General features: G+C 55.8%; 1 protein-coding gene across 1 annotated transcript; it reads left to right on the forward strand.

Annotated features, from left to right (window-relative positions):
- The first annotated feature begins 1,221 nt into the window (after positions 1-1,221).
- Positions 1,222-13,133, forward strand: ETV3 (ETS variant transcription factor 3). Its single transcript, XM_075040883.1, has 5 exons — positions 1,222-1,386; positions 2,803-2,865; positions 3,871-4,108; positions 6,341-6,456; positions 8,979-13,133. The coding sequence occupies exons 2-5, from the start codon at positions 2,820-2,822 to the stop codon at positions 10,160-10,162; spliced, it is 1,584 nt and encodes a 527-aa protein (XP_074896984.1). The 5' UTR covers positions 1,222-1,386; positions 2,803-2,819; the 3' UTR covers positions 10,163-13,133.
- The last annotated feature ends 7,909 nt before the right edge of the window (positions 13,134-21,042 follow it).

A 21,042-nucleotide genomic window follows, 5' to 3' on the forward strand; every position in this document is an offset into this window, starting at 1 on the left:
TCATCCATGCCAGCACCGGGGCGGGAGGGGGTTCCATCCTCATCCCACCAGCCACGGAGGGACCCAGCTCTGTCCCAGCAGTGATTGTCCCCACTTTGTCCCCAAGCAGCACAGCCGGAGCAGCAGGACGGGACCCACTGAGCCCCCATGACACCGGGCAGGAGCAGCTGCTGCACGAAGCTGTGGGCTGACGGACACTCGTGTACCCCCCCCCCACCTCCTCCATGTTCCCCCACCTCTGCTGTGGGAGCAGAGCAGGACTCAGGGCAGGGGGTTGGGGGCGGGTGGAAAGCAGCAGCCCTGGGGGCTGCCACATCCCCTTTCCCCAAACCCAAGAGCAGCCTGGCAGGGATGGGGGTGTGGGACAGGCTGGAGGGGGCCCAATCCCCACCCCTTGGCTCACATGTGACTCCAATAAAGGTGGATGAAGGTGAGGTGTGGGTGGATTTATGGGGGCCAAAGTTCCCCCCTAGGGCACCCAGAGGTGTGGGGGCTCTGGGTGATGGGAGGCCCAGCACCCATGGGGGGGCAGGGAAAAGCACCCCATGTCTCTGTGCAGCAGGTCAGGGGTGGGTCACAGGGTGCCCTCTCCTAGAGTGTGGGGCCTCCCCAGCTGCCCGCACCCCAGGGCCGGATCCTGCACAAGCAGATCCCCCCATACAGCTTCATCCCCATAGGGCCTGGTCCCCATAGGGCCGAATCCTGCATGGCTGGATCCTTACACAGCTGCGTCCCAACACAGTCATACACCTGCACAGCTGGATCCTCATACAGTCACAGCCCTGCACAGTTGGATCCCAGTAAAGTAGGATGTCTTCACAGCTGGATACCCATGCAGTGGCAGCCCTGCACAACTGGATCCCAGCAAGGTGGGACCCCTGCACAGCTGGACCCCCATATACCAAGACCCCTGCACAGTTGGATCCCTGTAAATTCGGACCCCTGCACAGCTGGGTCCCAGCAAGGTGGGACCCCTGCACAGCTGGACCCCCGTATGCCAGGACCTCTGCACAGCTGGACCCCCGTATGCCAGGACCTCTGCACAGCTGGATGCCTGCCCAGCCGAGCCCTTCGCTTTCCCCCCTCCTTTGTCCCCAGGCGCCACCCGTCGCAGGGGCCGGGCGGGGGAGGCGGGGCCGTGCGCGCCCTCCCGCCCCGCCTCCTAGCCGGAAGCGGAAGCGCGTGGGAGCGTGCCCGGAAGTGTGTGGGCGGTGGCGGCGGTTCCGGTTCCGGCGGCCGTGCGGGGGAGGCAGCGGCGGCGGCGGCGGCAGCAGCGAGGCAAGCGGCGCGTACCCCGCATCGGCACCGCGGCCCGGGCGCGCTCTGCCGCCCCACCGCACCCGCTTCTACCTGCCGGACCCGGCCCGGCCCGCGCCGCCCCCGCAGGTGGGTCCCGGGACCGAGCGGGGCCGAGTACGCCGCCACCGCCGCCTCCCGGCCTCCGGTGGGGCCGCTTCGTACGCGCGGGCCCGGGGGCTCGGGTGCTGGCGAGGAGGGGGCCGAGGGCACCGGTTACCGGAGGTGGGGGGGGTAAGAGGGGAGGGATGACGATACGGGGACGTGGGTGCCCCGGGGAACCGGGCGGCCCTCGGTGAGGCGGAGGCCGCGGTGGGCCCGGCTCCGGGAGGCCTTTGGCGGCGATGCGGGGGATAGGAAGGGGGAGGGTAAATGGGGAGCCCCCGGTTACCGGGAGGAGTTCGGCGGGAGGGGCTGCGGGAACGGTGTACGGTTACGGGGAGCCGTAACGGGGGACCCTCCCAGTAACCGATCGCCTCGGTGCGTAGGAGGTTGATGGGGGCGAACGGTTCCCGACGGCTGGGGGCGGGGGGGGAAATGGCCCCGGTAACCGGGAGGGCCCGGACGGCGGAAGGGTTCTGGGGGCGGGAGGGGGGGGGGGAGTAGGGGAGGCGGCGGCGGCCTGGGCCCTTCCCGGAGCTCCCTGGGCTGGGGGGGTGGAGGGGGGCGGCGGTGCCGGCGCTGCCCCGCCCGGGGCAGGGGAGGGAGCGGCTCGGCGGGCGGGCAGGCCGGGGCAGGCCGGCGGGGGGGGGGGGCGGGCGGCTGTAACGGGAGCCCGGCAGCCCGGGCCCGGCCGCCGCGGCGGCGCCTGCTCTCCTCCTGGCAGCCATTTACATACTTTGAACATTTCAAAGCAGGAAAGCCTAGCGGGGCCGGTTCCTCCCGGGGGCTCGGCTGGCTGCTGGGTCTTTGGGGGGGGGCTCCCCCCCTGCCCCAGAACCGGCAGCTGTCGCTGCTATTGCACACCAGAGCCCCTCTTACCTTTTGGGGGGACACCCACCCTACACCCCCCCCCACACACACACTTGATTTCTGAGGCGCTGGCAGGTACAGCTTCGAGCTGAGCCCACCTAAAGCGATTGGAATCAGATGTGCCGTATCCGAAGGGGATCGGGAGCCGGGATTTTATTCCCGCCCCCCGCCCCCCCCCTCTTTTTCCCTCACTGGTACATCTGGGCGAGCTCAGCAGCTTGTGTATTTTGGCAGTGGAGCCTGTCTAGTAACAGAAGACAAACTGTGTTTGGCTTGTTTTGTCTGTCTGATGGCTTCGCCGTGCCGCCGCATTTCGTTCATGGGCTTTAACAGCAGGGCAGGACGGAGGCAGGGATTAAATGGCAGTTTTGGGGAAAGACGGGCAGGGATGATTATGGTCAGGGAGACCCCAGGCAGCGTCTCTGGGCATGGACAGGGTTACGGCTCGAGGTGGCCTCTCCAGAGAAATTCCAAGTGCCGCCTGCGATGATGGCGTGTCGATGTCACTGATGCCGATTTCCTTCTGTTTCGCAGTCAGCAGGAGGGAGAAAATGAAAGCAGGCTGCAGCATTGTGGATAAGCCAGAAGGAGGAGGAGGTAAGGAAGTCTAAAGGCTGAGTTGTTCAGCTGTTACGAATTCTTTTCCCAGGATAAAGGAGCTCAGGCGGGATTAATTCCACCTCTCCCAAAAGCTTTCATATGTGGGCAAAAGCCGCGTGTGAGTGTGGATCGATCAGACGTCTGCATGATGGGCTGTCAGCGAATTTTTAAGAGCGCCAGGTTTAACATGCAAATAAATCTTCCCGGAGATGTTTTATTTGTAAGGATTTTGGATCTCTAAGGTGGATCCCCTCTGGTCTGGTACAGCTCGTGCCTGGTTTTGTCTCCCATCGCAGCCTGCAATAGTGGTGTGGGTGGCATTGGAGCATGATGCGACTTCTTCCACGCTGCCGGAGCCTGAAATTGTGGCCATGATGATTTTGGGTGGGGGGGAAACAACAAAAAACACAACAGAAAAAAAAAAAACCCTCGCGTTAGTACTTGTGCTGGGAAACTATTCTGAGAAAGCTGAACTTGGCAGTCACTCAGAAACATCTGCCGGCGCAGTTGAAGCTGGAGCGGGCTGCCATGCTCTGAAATCAGGGGGAGCTGGAGTCACTGAGAGCTATCCGCCCTCACCCCCTCCTCGACATCAGCGCACCAAATGCTCAAATCCGGATTATTTGCCTTATTTCAGCCACCTGGAGTCCAAATTGTAGTGATGTCTAAAGCTTTTGGTCTCCTTTCCACTGCTGCTCATGCTTATGTCCCTTTCAGTCTTACCATTTTTTTGGTGCTGTTTGGGCATTCTCCAAGGCAAGGGGGCTAAAAGGAGGATGAAAATGAGCAGCTAGAGTAGGAGAGCCGGGTTTCTCTGCTTCCACATTGAATATTTAATAGAATTACAGCCCCCAGCAATGCTCTGTGGTCTCGTTCTGGAGAAAACATGGTAAATACACAGTAGAGCTTGGCAGTGGTGAGCTCCTGTTGCTGTCTGAATGACTTTTTCTTTTTTTTGGTTTTTGTTTGTTTGTTGTTGGTTTTTTTGCGGCCCTTCCCAAGGTTATCATTTCCCAGAGTGGGCTTACAAGACTGAGTCCAGCCCCGGCTCCCGGCAAATCCAGTTATGGCATTTCATCCTGGAGCTGCTGCAGAAGGAGGAGTTTCGCCATGTCATCGCCTGGCAGCAAGGCGAGTACGGAGAGTTTGTCATCAAGGACCCTGACGAAGTGGCCAGGCTGTGGGGCAGAAGAAAATGCAAACCCCAGATGAACTACGACAAGCTGAGCCGGGCTCTCAGGTGAGCAGGAGTTTCCTTGGAGGTCAGGGGCTTCTAACGAGCTCTCCCTTCATCCTTCCCTGCCTCATTTGGGTGACTGTAGGTATTCAGTCCCTGGTTTGGTGGCACCCAGACTTCTGGGAGGTTTGTATGAAATTTTGAGTTCTGGGATGCCAGATTGCTTTGGTAGGTCTGACTGTACTTGGGTGTGATTGGGGAGGGAGTCCCTGGTTCACCGTGCCGTGTTCTACGTCACAGTGTAAATTTGCATCTTTAGTTCAGGTTGTTATTATCAGGATGGCTTCCTTCCGGGGAGCTTTTCTGTCTCTTTTCTCAGCTTCCATAGCCGCTGCTGGCTTGAGCAATGAAGGTGTGGGAGGAAACCAGAGGTGTTACTCTATTATCACACCGTCAAGGGTACTGTTTCAGAGAAAGCAACTCCACTTCGAACATAATTTGTACTCTCCTCTGTACTGCTAAATCTGCGTGAGGCAGAGGTTCAGTGCCAGTCCCAAGGCGAGGGCCTGGACTGGGTGTTTCCCGAGCCCTGATGACATGAATTTGGGTGTCCTTAAGGACACCCTTTGGCCACCAGTGTCCCCTTGCGTGAGACAGGGGCTGAGCATTCGTCACTTTGCACTTTGTAACTCCAAAGCCTCCAGTACAACTTTGCCCTCTATTTTGACCCTTCCGTAGGTGTTGGTTGGTTTTTTTTTCTGGTTATCACTGTGCATTTTGAAGTCAGTGGAAAACTAGCATGACCCTCTGAAGTATTTCAGCATTTCAAGCCTGTCACCTGCAGGAGTGGCTGGGTTCCTAACAGGTTCTGGCATTATCAGTCTGTAACGTGGACTTCGTTGCCTTACGCCCTCTGATACCTCCTGGGTGGAGCTGACAAAGACAAACAAGGCAGCAAACACAAGAGTCTCGTACTGGAACAGGAAGGAAACAATAAATTGAATGGCACTAAGGCTGTAATTGGTGGATGGGAGTGGAAAATAGCCTCCACCTGCCAATACTGATCATGTCTTGTCATCTTGATGCTGAGTGTGACAGCAGAAGGGCAACAGCACTGCAGGTATCAGCAGCCGCTTCAGCTTGGGACCTGTGGCTCCTTCCCCCCTCCTGCTCGGAGCTGGCCCTGCTTTATTTGGTGCACACTGTGGCAACAGGCCGCGTGTGTTAATCCACCTGTACGTACAGAGAACAGTGGCGATGATCCACATGTAACACCTTTGTTTGTACACCAGTCTTAGGAGGCTGAGGACAAACAGTGGTGGTGTAAGTGGGGAGGAGGCTGCGGTGGGGATTATACCTGCTGTCTCTGTGGCCAAGTTCTTCTGCCTTCATTTGGTGCTGGGAAGTTGAGGAAGGGAGGCTGGCCAGCGGTCAGGGCTGACTCCAAACGCCTGCCCTCCGCAGCCCTGATCAATGCTGCCTGCAAAGGTGAGGGAGTGTTTCTAGTCTGAAGCTGCGAATGGGTGAACAGAAGGGAAGCAACTTGCTCACTGGCATGAGAGCAGCAGAAACCAGCTCTCCCGATTTCCAGCCTGATGCCTTGTATGCTGTTACAAATACCCAGGGCTTTGAAGGTTGCAGAAATAAAAAACAAATCTGAGGCTACCTTGGTAATTTAGTCCCTTTTGCTCAGCTCCGTCATTGCACTGAGTTTTGTTCTGCCCCAGCCCAGGTACACATTCCCCTCTTTCAGGTTCAGTATCTTAGCACAGGTTCACCTGAATTTTCCCCTCCTGTTCTGGGTCCTGTAACGTTCCCCCAGCAGTCACAGCCCACATGGAGCGACCATGCATGTTTCGCTGGCTGCAGGGCACTTGGCGTAGATGGGATTAGGGAGGTAATGCCAGCGCTGTGTGGGATGCTTGTACCGAGACCCCTCCAGCCCATGGCACTGGTCCCAGTTTGGACAGGGGTGAGAACAGCATGTACAGGCTTGGCCTGTTGTTCAGCTTTTGCTTCCTTTCAGGATCTCACCTTTTCCCACATGTTCTAAGGAACATAATGGCCTGTAAAATGGTTTGAAACCTACTGCTAAAGAATGTGTTGTAAAAGGAGTGGGTGTCATTTGGAAACTTCCCGATTGACTAATGTTTTCTTGTATTAATAACATAAATTCTCTGGGCAACTTTGTTTTTGTAGATATGTTGTAGGTGGATGTTGGTGGCGGTAAAAGAAACAAGAGCTTTAAACAGATCGCCACATGTTTTGATTGATCTCTTTCACTTTCATTAACAGATACTATTACAACAAGAGGATTCTCCACAAGACAAAAGGCAAAAGGTTTACCTACAAGTTCAACTTCAACAAGCTGGTGATGCCTAACTACCCATTCATTAACATTCGGCCTAATGGTGAGTGCAGGTTCGGGGCTTCTTCTTTTAACTGTCCCTGCTCCTGGCATGTGGAACAGGGCTGGGACCAACCCCGCAGCCTCTGCAGATCCCCTATCAGTCATCTCCTACACTTGAAAGACTGCTGGGGCAATCAGTGCTGCTGTGGTGGGAATGTCTGGATGTTGATAAAGCCTTATCTGGAGTGCTCTTTCCCTTGGGTTTGTCACAGACGCATCTGTGGTTGTCTTCAGGGGAGACTGGAGACATCTTGGTTTCCTATTGGAGCTTGCTTGTTGGACTGTCTTTATGGGTGCCGCAGGTTTGCTTTGCTTTGCTGTCGGGCGGCGCGTGTCCTTGGGATAAGAGGGTTTTAGTTCTGTTGCAGGGACCTTGCCTCACTCACATGCTTGTAACGTAATTTTATGGTGCCATATAAATGTGACCCTTCTTGACAAGGAGCTTAGAGGTGCATGGCGAGGCATGCATGTGAGCACTATCAGAAAGTTCACAGCTTAACAGCAGTTTGCTCTCCTCCCCGCTTCTGCAAAGGCCCCTTGTTTGCTTCAGTTCTGGTCCTTTTAAATCAAAAGGAACTTTTCTTGACCAACTTCTGTCTAGAGTTCAGAGGAACGTGATAGCAAGCACAGAGCAGTTTCCAGAGAAGAGTAGTAACTCGTCTGAGTTTGACTAAAATCACAGGTATTTCTCGATTCTCCCTGCGGCAGAACAGCGTGCTGACGTTCAGGATAACGAAAAAGAGTTTGGGAATGGAGCATAATTGTTCCCTTCTCGTTCTAAAAGGCCTTTGAGTCTCTTGCCAGGAGCAGTAGCAGGAGTTCACTCTGGGTTTGTCCCAGAGTCAGCAGTACTGCTGTGGTTTCTCTGGAAGAGGGTCCTTTGTTCGCTAGATACTTTTTGGTGGAGTTAAGTCCCCCATAGCTAGATTTCTACAGCTGGGGCGATTGCCTCCATAACTGCACAGCCACCATGCAACTAGGGAAATTAGTGGCCATCGAGTCCATCAAAAAAAACCCCAGCCCTTCTGGAAGTCATTACAGCGAGGCCCGAGACTGCAAACTCTCCACAGCAAAGAAAGCGCGAACACAGAGGCGCCTGAACTGGCCTTTCTCACAGCACTGTGCGCTTAGTTCTCACCTTGTGAAGAGTGCCCCAGGGGAAGCCTTGAAGATTCATCTAGCAGGGAGAGAGCAGGGGAAAGTGGGGATTGAATGTTGACTCTGAAACCCCGGCGGCTGAGAAAAACAGGTTACATGTGGGCAAGAGTATTTCTCATCAGTGCTCGTGTAGCCTGTGCCGACATACGGCGGTGACTGCTCGTTCATCTTGGCAGTTGAAGCGACCTGCATCCCTCCCCGCCCCAGGGGAGTCCCAGCCGGGCATGAGCACAAATGCGATTTCAAGGCATTGTCTTCTAAGCAAACAGTAACCCCAAAACAGGGCTGGGAGAATAGAAATATTCATAAAGGCGTTCTGCTTCACCTGTGTGGGACACGCTGCCTTTATGGCAGTGAGGAGAAGGAAGTGTATTCTCCAGGAGTCCTTAGCCAAAGCATGGGGGTGTAAGATGTAGTATGAAGCTGCACTGCAAATCTATAATTACTTGCAGCAACGAGTCTGGGCAGTTCCAGCTCAATATTGCTCACTGCTGTTCCTTTTCCCTGTTTGCAGCCACTCCCTCCTATCTCTGGGGCATGCATTTAAAAAAAGAAGTTTGGAGAACTGGAATGCACTTGTCTAATTACAACCTGTTTTCTTTCCTTCTGGCTGGGGTGGGGGTTGGGATATCAAACCTGTTTGGGGCACTGGAATCAGGTTTCTTCTCTCAACTCTCGCTTGTGCAGTTTTGAAGGGAAGGGAGAATCAACGGGTGCGTTGTGGAGGTGAGAAAGCGGGTGGAAGAATTTGCCTCAATATGGCTCGGTATGGCACGAGTAAGTTGTAGACAGGCGGCTTCAAAGGAACGGCGGTGGAAGAGGAGCCAGCAAGAGCTGGCAGTGTTGCTGGCAGAAACATTGGAGAAAAGATGTCTTCCCAGAAAAGCACAAATCAGTGACTTTCAGTCAGCCCTGAGAGCTTGAGGTTTACCAGCAGCGCTTCTGCAGGCGGCATTCGAGCACAATTGCTTAACCTAACGCACCGTCGCCGAGACGTTTTCTGGTTAAACCAGAGCGGGGAGGTCAGGGGAGGGCGTCTGAAAGTGGAAATTATTTCGGTGGCACTGGAGGTTCATGAAACCTCAGCCAGGGTGGAGAGAGGAGAATATTCATCCCCAGCAGTGGCGAGGTTTTGAGGTGGGCAGAGGAGACTGGATCTATGCAGGGGAAGGGAGCAGATGGGAGAGGCACCTCCCATCTAATCGCCTGCTGTGTTGTTGATAGCGCATGGTATTTTTGTGTTACTCTTCCAAACGCCTGCGGGTGCAGGCCAAAAAGCAGCTCTTTACCTGTGATTTAACTCCCTCAGCAGCTGCGCTCTTAACTCTCTCCCGTACTCTTTCTCTTTTCGCCTCCCTGTCCCAGGTGTTGTGCCACAGAGCGCTCCTCCTGTCCCCACGGCTTCATCCCGCTTCCATTTCCCACCACTGGACAGCCACTCTCCCACCGAAGATGCCCAGCCTGGTCGGTTCTCTGGTGGGTCCCTGGTCCCATCCAACCCAGAAGTGCTGGGTGACGGCGGCGAGAGGAAGCCGGACATGCCGGAGCTGGAGGACGGCTCCTCAGATTGGCGCCGTGGTGTGGATCTTATGGCCTCGCGCAACGCCATGGGCACTGGTAGCATCAACCACCAGAAGCGCAAGCCCGATATTATGCTCCCTCTCTTCACCAGGCCCGGGATCTACCCGGATCCTCACAGCCCCTTTGCCGTGTCCCCTCTGCCAGGGCGCGGTGGGGTCCTAAACGTCCCAATCTCTCCTGCATTGTCCCTGACTCCCACCCTTTTTTCCTACAGCCCCTCTCCGGGCCTCAGCCCCTTCACAGGTAGCAGCTGCTTCTCTTTTAACCCCGAGGAAATGAAACACTACCTGCATTCGCAAGCTTGCTCCGTCTTCAACTACCACCTGAGTCCGCGGACTTTCCCCCGCTATCCGCTCATGGTGCCACCACTACAGTGCCAAATGCCCCTTGAGGAGCAGCCCCAGTTCCCCATCAAGCTACAGCCTCCACCTGTGGGGCGCAAAAACAGAGAGAGACTGGAAAGTGCTGAGGAGCCGGCAGCCCCCCAGCTAGCTACTCCTCCTCCCAGGGTCAAGGTTGAGCCCGTGATGGACAAGGAGGCAGAGTCCGAAGAGCCACCGGTGAAAGGAAAAGACAAAAGTGAGAGAGAGGAAGGCTCCGGCGTGGCAGCCAGCCTGGAAGAGGAGAAAGGGCCTGTGTTTGTCAGACCAGCTGCCCCGTCGTGGCACCCAGCCCCACTGGCACCCACCCAAGCCGGCTTCTCAGCTGAAGAATCCCAAGAGCAAGGGGAGAGCAGCGGGGAGAAGTCATCCCGAGAGTCTGCTGGAGAATCGGGGGCTCAGGAGAAGAGAGAGGATGCCCTGATGCCTCCGAAGCTGCGTCTCAAGCGCCGCTGGAACGGTGACCGGCAGGCAGACATCCCCGAGGAGCGCCAGAACGGCCGAGTCCACTGGAATGGGGCACTGGGCAGCCCGCACCTCATGGCAGGTCCCAAGGCCGTGACGGCCACAGCTGCCTCCGACACCTAAGCCCGGGGGAGCTTTGCAGTCCGTCTGTGCTGAAAACATCTGTGTATTTATGTAGCAAGGTTGCAGAGCGTGGGGGGCGGGCGGGGGGCTGGGGCTAGCCTGGTTTGGTAATTCTAGAAACTAGGGGGTTTGTGTTCTTTGTTTTCATTGTTGAATTGCAGGTGAGACGCGGTTGTCTTGCTCCGATTAGGAGAGGCGAGGGAAGCCGGCCACCCTTGTGCGTGAGCTTCAGGCCTTGCACGAACTCCAGCGGGGTTGAGGCCTCCACCTGGACGGAGGAACTCCAGACACGGTCTATTTTATATACACTCTAGCATTTATAGAAGCAGGAATCTCCGAATTCATCTAGTTCCCTTTTTTTTTTTTTTTATATATGGAGCCTGGTGCGATGGTGGGAGAGGATTTCCTGCCCGCTTGAGACGTGCCGTGCATCAGCCTTGGAAGCTGTCTGTATTTTGCGGGGAGGGAGTGTTGGGGGACAGGCTGAGGGAATATTGCACTGTCTGTGGAGTGGAGAAGGTTGCAGAAAGACAACTCGGAAAGTCACTGGCGCGCCAGCAAGGTGGGACGCTGCTGGAGAGAGGGAGCCGCGTTCCCAGCGAGCGGATCTCGGTAGTGCTTCAGGATACGTTAGTCGTCCTTTTCGCCTTTCTGAAATACTGCAGAAGCCATGAGCAAAAGATTTAAAAAAAAAAAAAACAAAAAAAAAAAAACAAAACAAAACAAAAAAATCTTTCAGGGAAGGGAGTGGGGTGGGAAAAAAAAATAACCTAATGCCTTTAATATACGCATTAAAATGTACCCTAGGTTTTTTTTTTTTTCCTAATTGTATGGGTGGAGTTGGGAGTGATTGGAAGATTAACACTGAAATGATTGTGGTGAGTTCATAGAGAAGGAATGACAGGAGCTTTGTTAAATCTTACTTCCTTTGTTTGGTTCCCCTATCACTTTGACTCATGCCTTAACTACGTGTACACTTTATGTGAGCAGGGTCTATTGACAGGAGCAGCCTGCGCCAGAGCCGGATGCGCTTGGCCGAGGTTGGGTTTCGCGGAGATTTTGAATTTTGCCTGATGATGGAGAAGTGATGGAGAATGCGATGGTTGCAGGAGCGAAGGATGGTGGAGGGGCAGCTGTGCCTGCTGGGCTCTGTCTCCGCAGGCTGGGTCGAGGCGGGGTTCGCCATGTAAATCTCGCTGTATTTTTGCTATAAATCTGCTATTTCCCTACGCAGCTGCGTTTCTTGTTAGGCTGATTAACTTAGGCTCCAGATTACACTGAGGAACATGCTTGTCTCCCGCTGCGTCGGGACGAATCCCTAACGATTCCTTGAAAGGAGCTTGGAAACAACCCGTCTCCACGGGGATAAGAGCTGTATCCAGAGAGCGGCTGATTATTCACGCGGTCGTAGGCGAGAGGCGTGCGCGGGCAGATTTTTCCAGTCGAGGACTCGGTAACTGTTGGAGGAGGGCAGGGAGCATGTGTGAGCACAAGATTATTTGCAGACATTGTTAGATGGGGCTGGTTGGGCCCTGCCGAAAGAAGATTCCGTGCGTGGTACCCGGAGAGGTCCTGGGGAGGGGGGGGTGCAGGAGCCGTAATCCACTTACCTGGGTGAGCTTGGCTCCGGACCCCTGGCACCTGGATTTACCTCCACGGCCAGAGCCGAGTGTGGAGGAAAGGGGGAAGGAACCCCTCAATCCGGTCCCGGAGAGGGGATCGAGTGAACTCAGGAATTAGAAACACGAGGCCTTTTCCATCAGTAATGCATATCGTCACCCTTCCTCGCGCCCAAGTGCCGGAGCCCGTGGGTGCCTCTCCTGTTTGAGGAGGGGGCTGGCGGGGCAGGGAGCCACCCTTCTTGCCCTTAATTTAAGGCAAAAAAACCAACAAAAAACAGAAAAGTTGAACTGTTGTTTGGCTTTAAAAGTTTGTAATTGGTTTTGGGGGGCTGGGGAGGGGAGGGAGGGGGTGTTGTCTTCATAGCCATTGCACTGCAAACCGGGAGCTCCGCGTTCAGGGATAAAGGACTCAGGTTCTCAGGACAACGGACCAGTGACCGGCTGCGGGTGATGGGCTCCGCTTTGGAAAGGAGGGGGGGGTAAGGGGTGGGCAGGGGGTGGCCAGCCAGCCCCCCCTTCCCTGCTCCCTCCACAGTGGCAGCGTCACCCATGTCCCTGCCGGCTCAGGGGGTCACCTCAGTGCAAGGCGGGGGCTCCTCCCGACCAGACTTCACATTGCCTAGCAGCAGCCTCGGAGGAGGGCGCTTATAAATACAATTTAAATAATAAATGAAAAAAAATATATATATTCCGATGTGCCAAAATATTTAAACTTGTAAAGTTTAAATGGTTGAAATCTCAATGTCCACCTGTATTAATTAATCAAGAGCATGTTAATGTTTAAACCATTTTTGCTTTGTTTAGTCATAGAGAATCTGTAGGAAAGAGACTTTAATCGGACAACCAGCAGTAAGCCAAGATTTTTTTTGGGGGAAAAAAAAAAGATCAAGATGGGGCAGGGAGGATTAGCCACACATCTCCCTGCGGCGGTGAGCGAGCTAACAAGCTGCAGAGCCAAAACGAGCCCCGGGCTGGGGCCACTGTGCCCATCCCCTCCTCAAAATGCCAGGGAGGAGGAGGAGGAAGAGCCCCTCTCCAGAAGCATTAACCTTGGCAGCCGATCTCATTGCCCTCATCGCCTGTGGGAGGTTCCACCCGTTGCTTGGTTGTCCCTTGCTTTTATTTATTCCATAATTATGTTTTTGTTTTTAAAGTAACTTTTTTTGTGGGGGTTTTTTTTTTCCTCTTTTTGTCTTATGGATCCTGGTGGGTTTAAAAAAAATGAATTTCTTCTTTTGGTTTGAAATAATCGTAATCAGATTGTTTAAAAAAAAGTTCAATTTTTTAGAGTGCTTTTAAGGAGAAAGTATTTACCAATAGAAAGTTGGTTTTTTGGTTGTTTTTTTTTTTTAAGAAAAACAAATCACTTTTCCTGAGGCATGTTCTTTGACTTTACTAGAATTGATTCAGCAGGGATTAGTGTGGATGCATACACGTATGGCGGGGACGTGGTTAGCTTGAGCTGTCTGTCCACGGAGAGCAGGATTGAACGTGTGTGTATATGTACATAACAATGTAAAGTAGTCTTTAAATACTCCATTGTGCAGTGCCTTTAGACGTTCCACTTTCTATAAAGTCTTCAAAAAAAAAGTTTGCATATATATATTATATATATATGATGTAATGTTATAGAAATATATGTATAATATACATATTTTTTCCAGGGGTATCTGATAGCTCTGTATTTTGTTATGGAAGTTGAAAGAAAAAAAAAGTATTTTACCTCAAATTAAAACGTTAAATAAACCTTTTAAATAAGCATTTCTGCTGGTAGCTCAGTTCTTGGCAGGTTTCGCTCTGGGACTAGGGAGCTGGTGGTGCCGCTTTGACCAACATCTCTCCAAGCTTTTCCTAGAGCCCACGTCGCGTCCAGATCCCACGTCGCATCCGGAACAAGATGCTCTTGGCTCGATTTTGGAGAGGAGCATCCCCAGTGACCTGCTGCTCTGCCCTGCAACCCCCTGTGCTCCCATCCCTGCCGCCGCCAGGGTTTTCCCAAAGGTAATTGCCATCCTGTCCACCTCTGGTGATCCTGATTTCCCATGTCCCCATCCCCCGGGGGCGGCTCTGCAAGAGGATGGATGGACAGACAGAGCTTTGCCGACAGGTGCAGGTTTGGGAAGACTTGAAGTGCTGCTGAGCAGGATGGGAGGGATGCAGGGTTGGGCTTGTAAAGTTGTGTTTAAACTAAATTCAACTAAAACTGGCTTAAATTCCAGCCCTGAGACCAGTGTGGCTTTCCACCTTGGCCAGGCCTGCTGCCAACGGTGCCTTTTTTATAGGGTTTCTCCAGTGGAAAGGGACCAGGATGGAGGGGCTGGGGACGTGCTGGCATGGGGGACCCCGCTCGGGCTGGGAAGGCAGCTCAGAGGGTTTTTTATTTCGTTTTTCATTTTATTTCTGAGCACAGAAAGGGATCTGTGTCAGGAGGGGATTAGCGGAGGAGCTGGCTCTCAGCCTTGTGCTTACACCGTGGGGCTCTGCTCCATGGCCATCACCTTTCCAGGCCTTTATAATTATTATTATTAATTCTCTTGCAAATGGTGGTGGGATGTCTGGGGCAGTGACACCAGGCACAGGGCAGCTCGACCCCCCACCATCCCCCCAGCACTCTCATATTCATGCCACGCTTTTGGAGGGACAGAGCTGCCCAGCGAGAGCTTTCCACTCCCTTCCTTGGACAAACAATTAATCTAATAAGAAGTATATTTAATTAAACACCCATTAATTCCAAGGACACACGCACTAGGGTCCTGACAACCAGCTAATCCTGATGGTGGATTTTTTTTTTTTATTCATCAATTAGGCGTGAATTCAAGACCTTGGTTTTCCTGTTGCAGGAGGCTGGGCCAAGTGAGGTGGCTTCAGTGGGGCATTCCCAGGCCAATCCTGGGGGGGATTTGAGACATTTTCAGAAAAAACAGGTCCTGTTTGGAAGTTAGCAAAATGGTCATTGCAAAAAAAAAAAATAAAAAAATCCCATTGCACAACAAGGCAGCGAGTGCGGGAGCCGGAGGAGTTGTGTCCTCTCACCCAGAGGATGCTCCTGGCCCCTGTGCAGGATCAAGCCCCTCCCAGGGAGCGAGCGGCCAGGAAAATAAGAGGAAAACCCACACTTTTGCAGATGTTTTTCCAGCTTCTTGATTAAAAGGGAAAACTGCAAATCCGCTTCCCATTTCATGAGGAAGATGAGCACCCTTCCAGCCCTGCTGAGGATTCCTCTGGAGCGGAACGTTGTCTGCTTTCCAGGATAAAATAAGGGAGATTTGACACCAAACTGGAAAACCAAAGCTTTATCTTTAGAAATTTCCAGCAAAAATCCAAGCAGGAATTTTCCAAAGTGGCCTCAGCTGCTCGTCCCGGCAGCCGATGGCAAAGCTGATTAAGAGCCTGCCTGCGCTTCGGAGCCAGGGCTGCGCTCCCAGCCAGGTGCTCCCACTCCTTCCCAAACACCGGCACGGCCAAGAGCCGAGTTCAAAGCCTTGCGTTGGGGGAGCAACGTGGGGGCCAGGAAAGCTGTCCCCCACCAATGCTGTTCTTCCTTCCATTGCTTGCTTTTCACTCCATGAGCTGGAGCCGCTTAGGCTTGCGGGATGGGCATGATACTGCAGCCCCTCATGGTTCGGGGTTTTTTGGGGGGAAGGGGCAGCCTGTGATTCGGGACTCCTCGTCCTCATCCCAGCCCGAGGAGCAAGTGCTTGGGGGGGAGGATGGGAGCTGTGAAGCAGGACATGGGCTGCATCTCCCTCTGTGCCTCCTCTTCATCTCTCTCCCCTCCTTCACCCTCCTTTTCCCCCTTCCTCCTCGCCTGCTGGGGCAGGGCAGGGCTGCCAGTATTGATCTGTGCTGTTCCTCCTTTTCACCCACATTGATCAGGTACTTGCTTTATCTCTTATTTGGCCACCGTGTTATCTGCTCTCGCTCTGGCTCCTGGCTGCCCCCCCCCCCCCCCCCCAGTTTCCCGGGGAGGGGTGAAAAACCATGCTGGGGTTTCATCTGTTCCTCCCAGCATCGGGCCTCGCATCCCCCAAGCGAAGACCCCCATGGTTATGCCAAGCCAATGGCATCTGCCATAACCCAATGGGAGCAGAGTCTGGCCTCCCTGGAGGAGCTGGCAGCCGGCTCCTGCCCCTCTGTCCATGCCCATGGCTGTATCCCACTTGCTCCATCCTGAAACAGGGTTTGGGGCAAGGCGATCTGCACTTTTATTCCCTGCCCCGTGTCCTCACGGGGACGGCAGGACAGGCTTCCCCACTGCATCTGCTGGCTCCCAGGTCTGGTGTGTTGACACGGTGCCAGCAGCCAGCACTGCTGCTGGGTGCTGCAGCTCCAGCCCCGCAGGGCATCAATCAGAGCCCTGGAAAAGAAAAAACCAGGTTTAAGAAACAACCCCACAGGGTTTTCCCTTCTCCCTCGGGGGCACAGGAGCCCCAACAGGGTCTGGGGCAGGGCAGGGACGGGGTCCCCTGTCCCCAACTCATTCTGCATCACCCCAGGACCACTGCTGTCCCCATGCTTTTGCTTGCAGGCAGTGAAGATGAAATGGGAATGGGGGGACGAGGCTCTACAGGCTGCCAGAGGGGAGCTTGACCGGCACAGACAGCCCAGGAGCTGCTCCCTGACCCAGCACCACAGCATCATGCCATGGCCGAGCATCTCTCCGATGCCGGAGCGTCATGCTAGGCTGGATAACACAGCACTGGGCAGGGGGGCGGGAAATCCTTCTGGGACTTTCCAAAGCCTTTTTGGGGAGGGATGCCCGGCTCGGCAGGGTGGGGGGATGCTCGTGTGCAGCTGGGCACGTGGGAGGTCCCCTCCCCGCTCCCTAAGGGTAGCGAGCCTGCAGACCCACTGGGAATTTCCCCACACCCTCTCCACCCCACGCTCACAAGTCCCCGGGGTCTCTTCTTGGCATCCCCCCACACCCCCCCAGATTTATCCCGGGGGGGGGGTCTCTGCGCCCTGCAGGGATCTGGTCAGGAGCACCTCCCAGGTCGGCGGGCGCCTGCTGCTGTTGGAACCACCCAAATTCACAGGTGCAATAAAACCCCAAAGCTCTTTCATCCAGTCCCAGCCTCCTCTTAATGGCAATTAAAACCACCTCCAGCCCCATTCCTGCCTGGGGTGCTGTTAATCCTCTCTTGGCACCTGAAAGGCGCCTCTGAGAGGCAGAGAGCACTGCTCCCACCTGGCCAGGAGGAGGGATGAGCCGTGTCATCCCAGCTCTGCGAAGCCCCAGGGCCTCATCCTGCCCCGCATGTGGGTTTTGCATGACGTCAGCTGCAGCCAAAAAGGGGCCTGGAGGCAGCCGTGGTCTGGGGGGCTTGTGCTGGGGGGTGGCAGGTAGGCACTGGAGGGGGCCGGGGCACACAAAAACGTGAGCAAAATGGGTTTATTACCAGGAGTCTGTTGGTGTAATTGCTATCGATTGGCAGCTGTCACCTTCCATCCCCGCTAATGGGACCTGAAGAGGCTTTGGGATCGGGAGCGGGGCGTGCGCCCATGTGCCAGCCTCATCCTGCTCCCGGCATGGTCCCCCAGCACCCCTTGCCCTGGCTCCTGCCTCCTTTCTCCCTTTTCCTTTCCTCCGCTTGCTCTTTTACCATTTTCTGCCGATTCTGCCTTCTCTTCCCTCTCCCCATCTCTCGTTCATCATGTCTCCTCGCTCTTCATCTCCCCCTCTCACCCCATCCCTTGTCCTCATCTCAGATGAGCGGTCCCCCACCCTCAGATGAGCCCCCTCTGCTTGTCCCCTCCCTCCTCCTTTCCCTTTTCATCCCCTTTCCCCTTTTTTCTTTTATTTCCCCCCCTCGCTCCCCAGGTTTGGCCACTCCACTCTGCCTTGACCCCTCAGCTTGGCCGCCAACCTCCATGGCCGTTCCTTGGCTTGGCTCCCCGCCCCCGCCCCACCTCTCGCTTTTTCCCCCTTCCCACCCGACCTCACCTTATTATAATTTTAATTTGTGAGGTCTCTCAGCAGTGTGGGGGGGGATTAACCCATGAGAAATGACTTATTGATCCCAGCTTATGCTTTGCAGCTCCATCCCTGGGGAGATGGGGATGTCTCGGTGGTTTATCTACAACGAGCTGCTGGGACTGGACCTGGAGCATCCCCCGGCTCTGCACTGGTACAACGGGCAGGGGGAAGCCGTGCACGAGGTGCTCTGGGTATCGGGACACGGGTCTGGCACCAGCGCTGCTACCTCCCCATCCCGCTCACTCCCGGCACGCTCTAGACATTCAAGTCTGAACAAATAGCGAGCCGCCCAGGCCCTTCCTCCCAATTACAAGGAGGGGAAAGCAAAGGAGCGGGAACCCGCCCGGCGCTTTGGTAGGCAAAGCGCTCGGTGCCTGGGGCCCTGGCACCACGCCATCGTGGCTGACGGTGTCGCAATGGGTGGGCAGCCGCGAGCCGGCTACACCCTGCGGGATTCGCAGCGAGCTCCTGGATCGGCAAGAAACGTTCACCGGCTCCACCCGGCCTCTGCGCTGCCAGGGCGCGTCTGGCTGGCTCCGGCTGGGCTCGGGCCGCGGGCAGGAGTGTTGCCGACAGAGCTGTGCTGGCTGGGAGCGGGCAAAGCTTGGCCTGAGTGCCAGGGAGGTGCCGATGGGCACATCTCGGCGAGCGTGGCCACGCAAGGCGGTGTGGGGCTGGGGGGGTCATGCTTCCCACCGTGGCGTGGGCTTGCATCCCAGTGGGAACCGACCCAGGGGGACGGATGCCGGGTTGGGATGGGGTCTCTTGGCACCGACCAAGCTGCACAGCGGTCAGGAGACGGATGCGGCACAGAGAGATGGGGGATTTTCACTCCAGCCCTGATGCCTGGGCGCTTTGGACCCAGCCACCTCAATTTTGCAGCATCCCTGTGATTCCCAAGGGGATGAGCACCCACCAGGGATCCCCACAGCCATCCCCCATGCCTGTCTCACACGTCCCTTGCTCTCCACCCCCATCCATCCGTCCTGTCCCCCCCGGCCTGTATTGCTTTCCACCGTGTTAGCCTTGCTTGATTTAACCAGCAAACAGTCCCAGGATTTAATTCCCCAGCACCAGGCAGATCGGGTGCACGGGAAGGAATACTGCTCCCCACCATTGCTGCTGGCTTCCTGGGATGGTTGAGCTGAGTGGGGCCCGTGGCAGATGGAGGGGGCGTCTCGCTCTGTGCCCCAGCCCCTCCTCGCCCAGCCTTCTCCTTCGGGTCCCAGTTTTCCCCATGGCCAAATCCCTCCTGGCTCAGACGTGACCCTGTGTCGCTGGAGGAGATAAACTGGGGAGGGTCCCGTCACCTTTCTGGCTGTCTGGCATCACCCACTCCTACAGATCACAGGGATGGGCAGTGCAGGCAGGGATGGGCTACTGGCCCTTTTGGTTCCCCTTGGCTTCGTGCGTGGTTCTGGCAGGGTTTTCCGGAGGCCTCCAGGGCTGGTGAAACCCTGTCCTGGCCAAAACATCCCTGCTGGATCCCTGCTTCTCTGGCGGGACCGGCCAAGGTGCTTGGTGCCCTTTCTGGCTGTCCCCACCAGCCAGTCTCCCATAGGGAGGGACCGGTGCACAGGGAGCTGCATCCCCATCACCTGCAGGGACCGGGCACGAGGAAGAGGAGGAGGATGGCGGCAACGGCAGCGGTCGGCAGCCCATGGCTGGTGAGGGGTTAATGCAATCATCTGTGCAGCCATGGCAGCCCTCCTGGGAGCGAGCACGGCAAGACTGGGTTTTCATTTTAAGTGACCCTAACGCGGTGAAATGCATCGGGCCAGGCGCGCCAGAGGCGAGGAGAGCGCAGGCGAGATGGATGCCGGGCACCGGCGGGAGGTAGGAGACCCCCCGAACGATCCAGTGTGGACGCTTTGGGAAAGGCACCGTGAGTCCTTCCCTCGCAGGGACCCGGGGATCCCAGCACCCCTCAGAGCCCTCCTCGCTCCTGGATGCCCACCGCGATGGCACCAGAGTGGGCATGGGGCACAGCCGATGCCCCCAACACTCAGCTTTCCCCCCATAGCTCCCACCCACGTGCTGGGATGTCCCTTTGCAGATGTTTGGGGCAGGACATGGTTCTGCTTGGGGTCACCGTGTTGGCCTCATGCTCCAGAGGCTGCTCAGTGCCTCCACCTCTGCCTGCAGGCAGGGCTTACTGCAGGCAGGATTCAGTGCAGGCAGGGAATGGGTCTCATTTTCCATTTTCACCAATTTCACCAAATCAAGGGTGGGGTTTTGCCCTATTTGCTCAGGTTGGTGCCCCTGCGCCAGCCCCACCTTTGCTGCTGGCTCCAAAGAGGATTTAGGTGGCTAGGGAAAACCCCAAAGGGCTTTGAGGATTAGGGCTGGGCTTGGGGGATGAAGCCGACGATATCCCAGCCCAAATCCCAGCCATGCTCCTCGCAGCGGCCATAAGAGCTCCACGGTCAGAAGCCAGATCTAGTGCCCCCATCTCCTCCGGCACCCAGCATGGCCAGCCCCAGGATGGCCATATCCAGCCCCAGGATGGATATATACAGCCCCGGGATGGCCATATCCTGCCCAGGATCGCCATATCCAGCCCCAGGATCGCCATAGCCAGCCCCAGGATCACCATATCCAGCCCTGGGATGGCTGGATCCAGGCCAGGACAGATGTATTGAGTCCTGGGATGGGCTGTATCCAGCCCTGGGATACAGGAGGGGATCAAGCTGGGGACAGGGGATGCCACTGTCCCGGAACGCAGCATGCCTGGGGACCAGCCTGGCCCCCCCGGGGACCCCCCCTCCGCCCCTCGCCTGGATGTTTCCAGGGCTGTGACTTTCCAATGTGACCTTCATCCCCTTGTCATCCTCCCCCCCCAGCCCGGTTAGGGTTTCTGTTTGAAACCTTTTAAATCCCACGGTCCCAGGACACCAAAGGATGGGAATGAGTGGGGCCATAAAGGGAAAGGGGGAAAACACTGTAAACATCGGCAAATGCTCCGAGCCTGGGATGGGGTTCCCCGCTGGGGTATGGGTTGGATACTGTGGCACAGGGTGGGGCTCCTGGCCCCGGGAAATGAGGAGGTGACGTGCCACCAAGGGTGGCTGTGGTGACGCTCCTTCCCCACCTTTGTGTGGCAGCCTCTGTCCCCTGCCCCATACCTGGGATGAGTCCCAGGATCTGCCCCCCCCCGCCCAGTCCTGCTGGGGTGTTGTCCCCCCCGGCTCCTGGCTGTTCCGATGCTCCCTAATCCGCTTGTTTTAATAGCATTAAATGCTTTTAAACAAACAGGCCCTTCACCTCTGCCTGCCCAGGGG

This window comes from Buteo buteo, chromosome 11, assembly GCF_964188355.1.
Source record: "Buteo buteo chromosome 11, bButBut1.hap1.1, whole genome shotgun sequence".
Taxonomy (NCBI): Eukaryota; Metazoa; Chordata; class Aves; order Accipitriformes; family Accipitridae; genus Buteo; species Buteo buteo.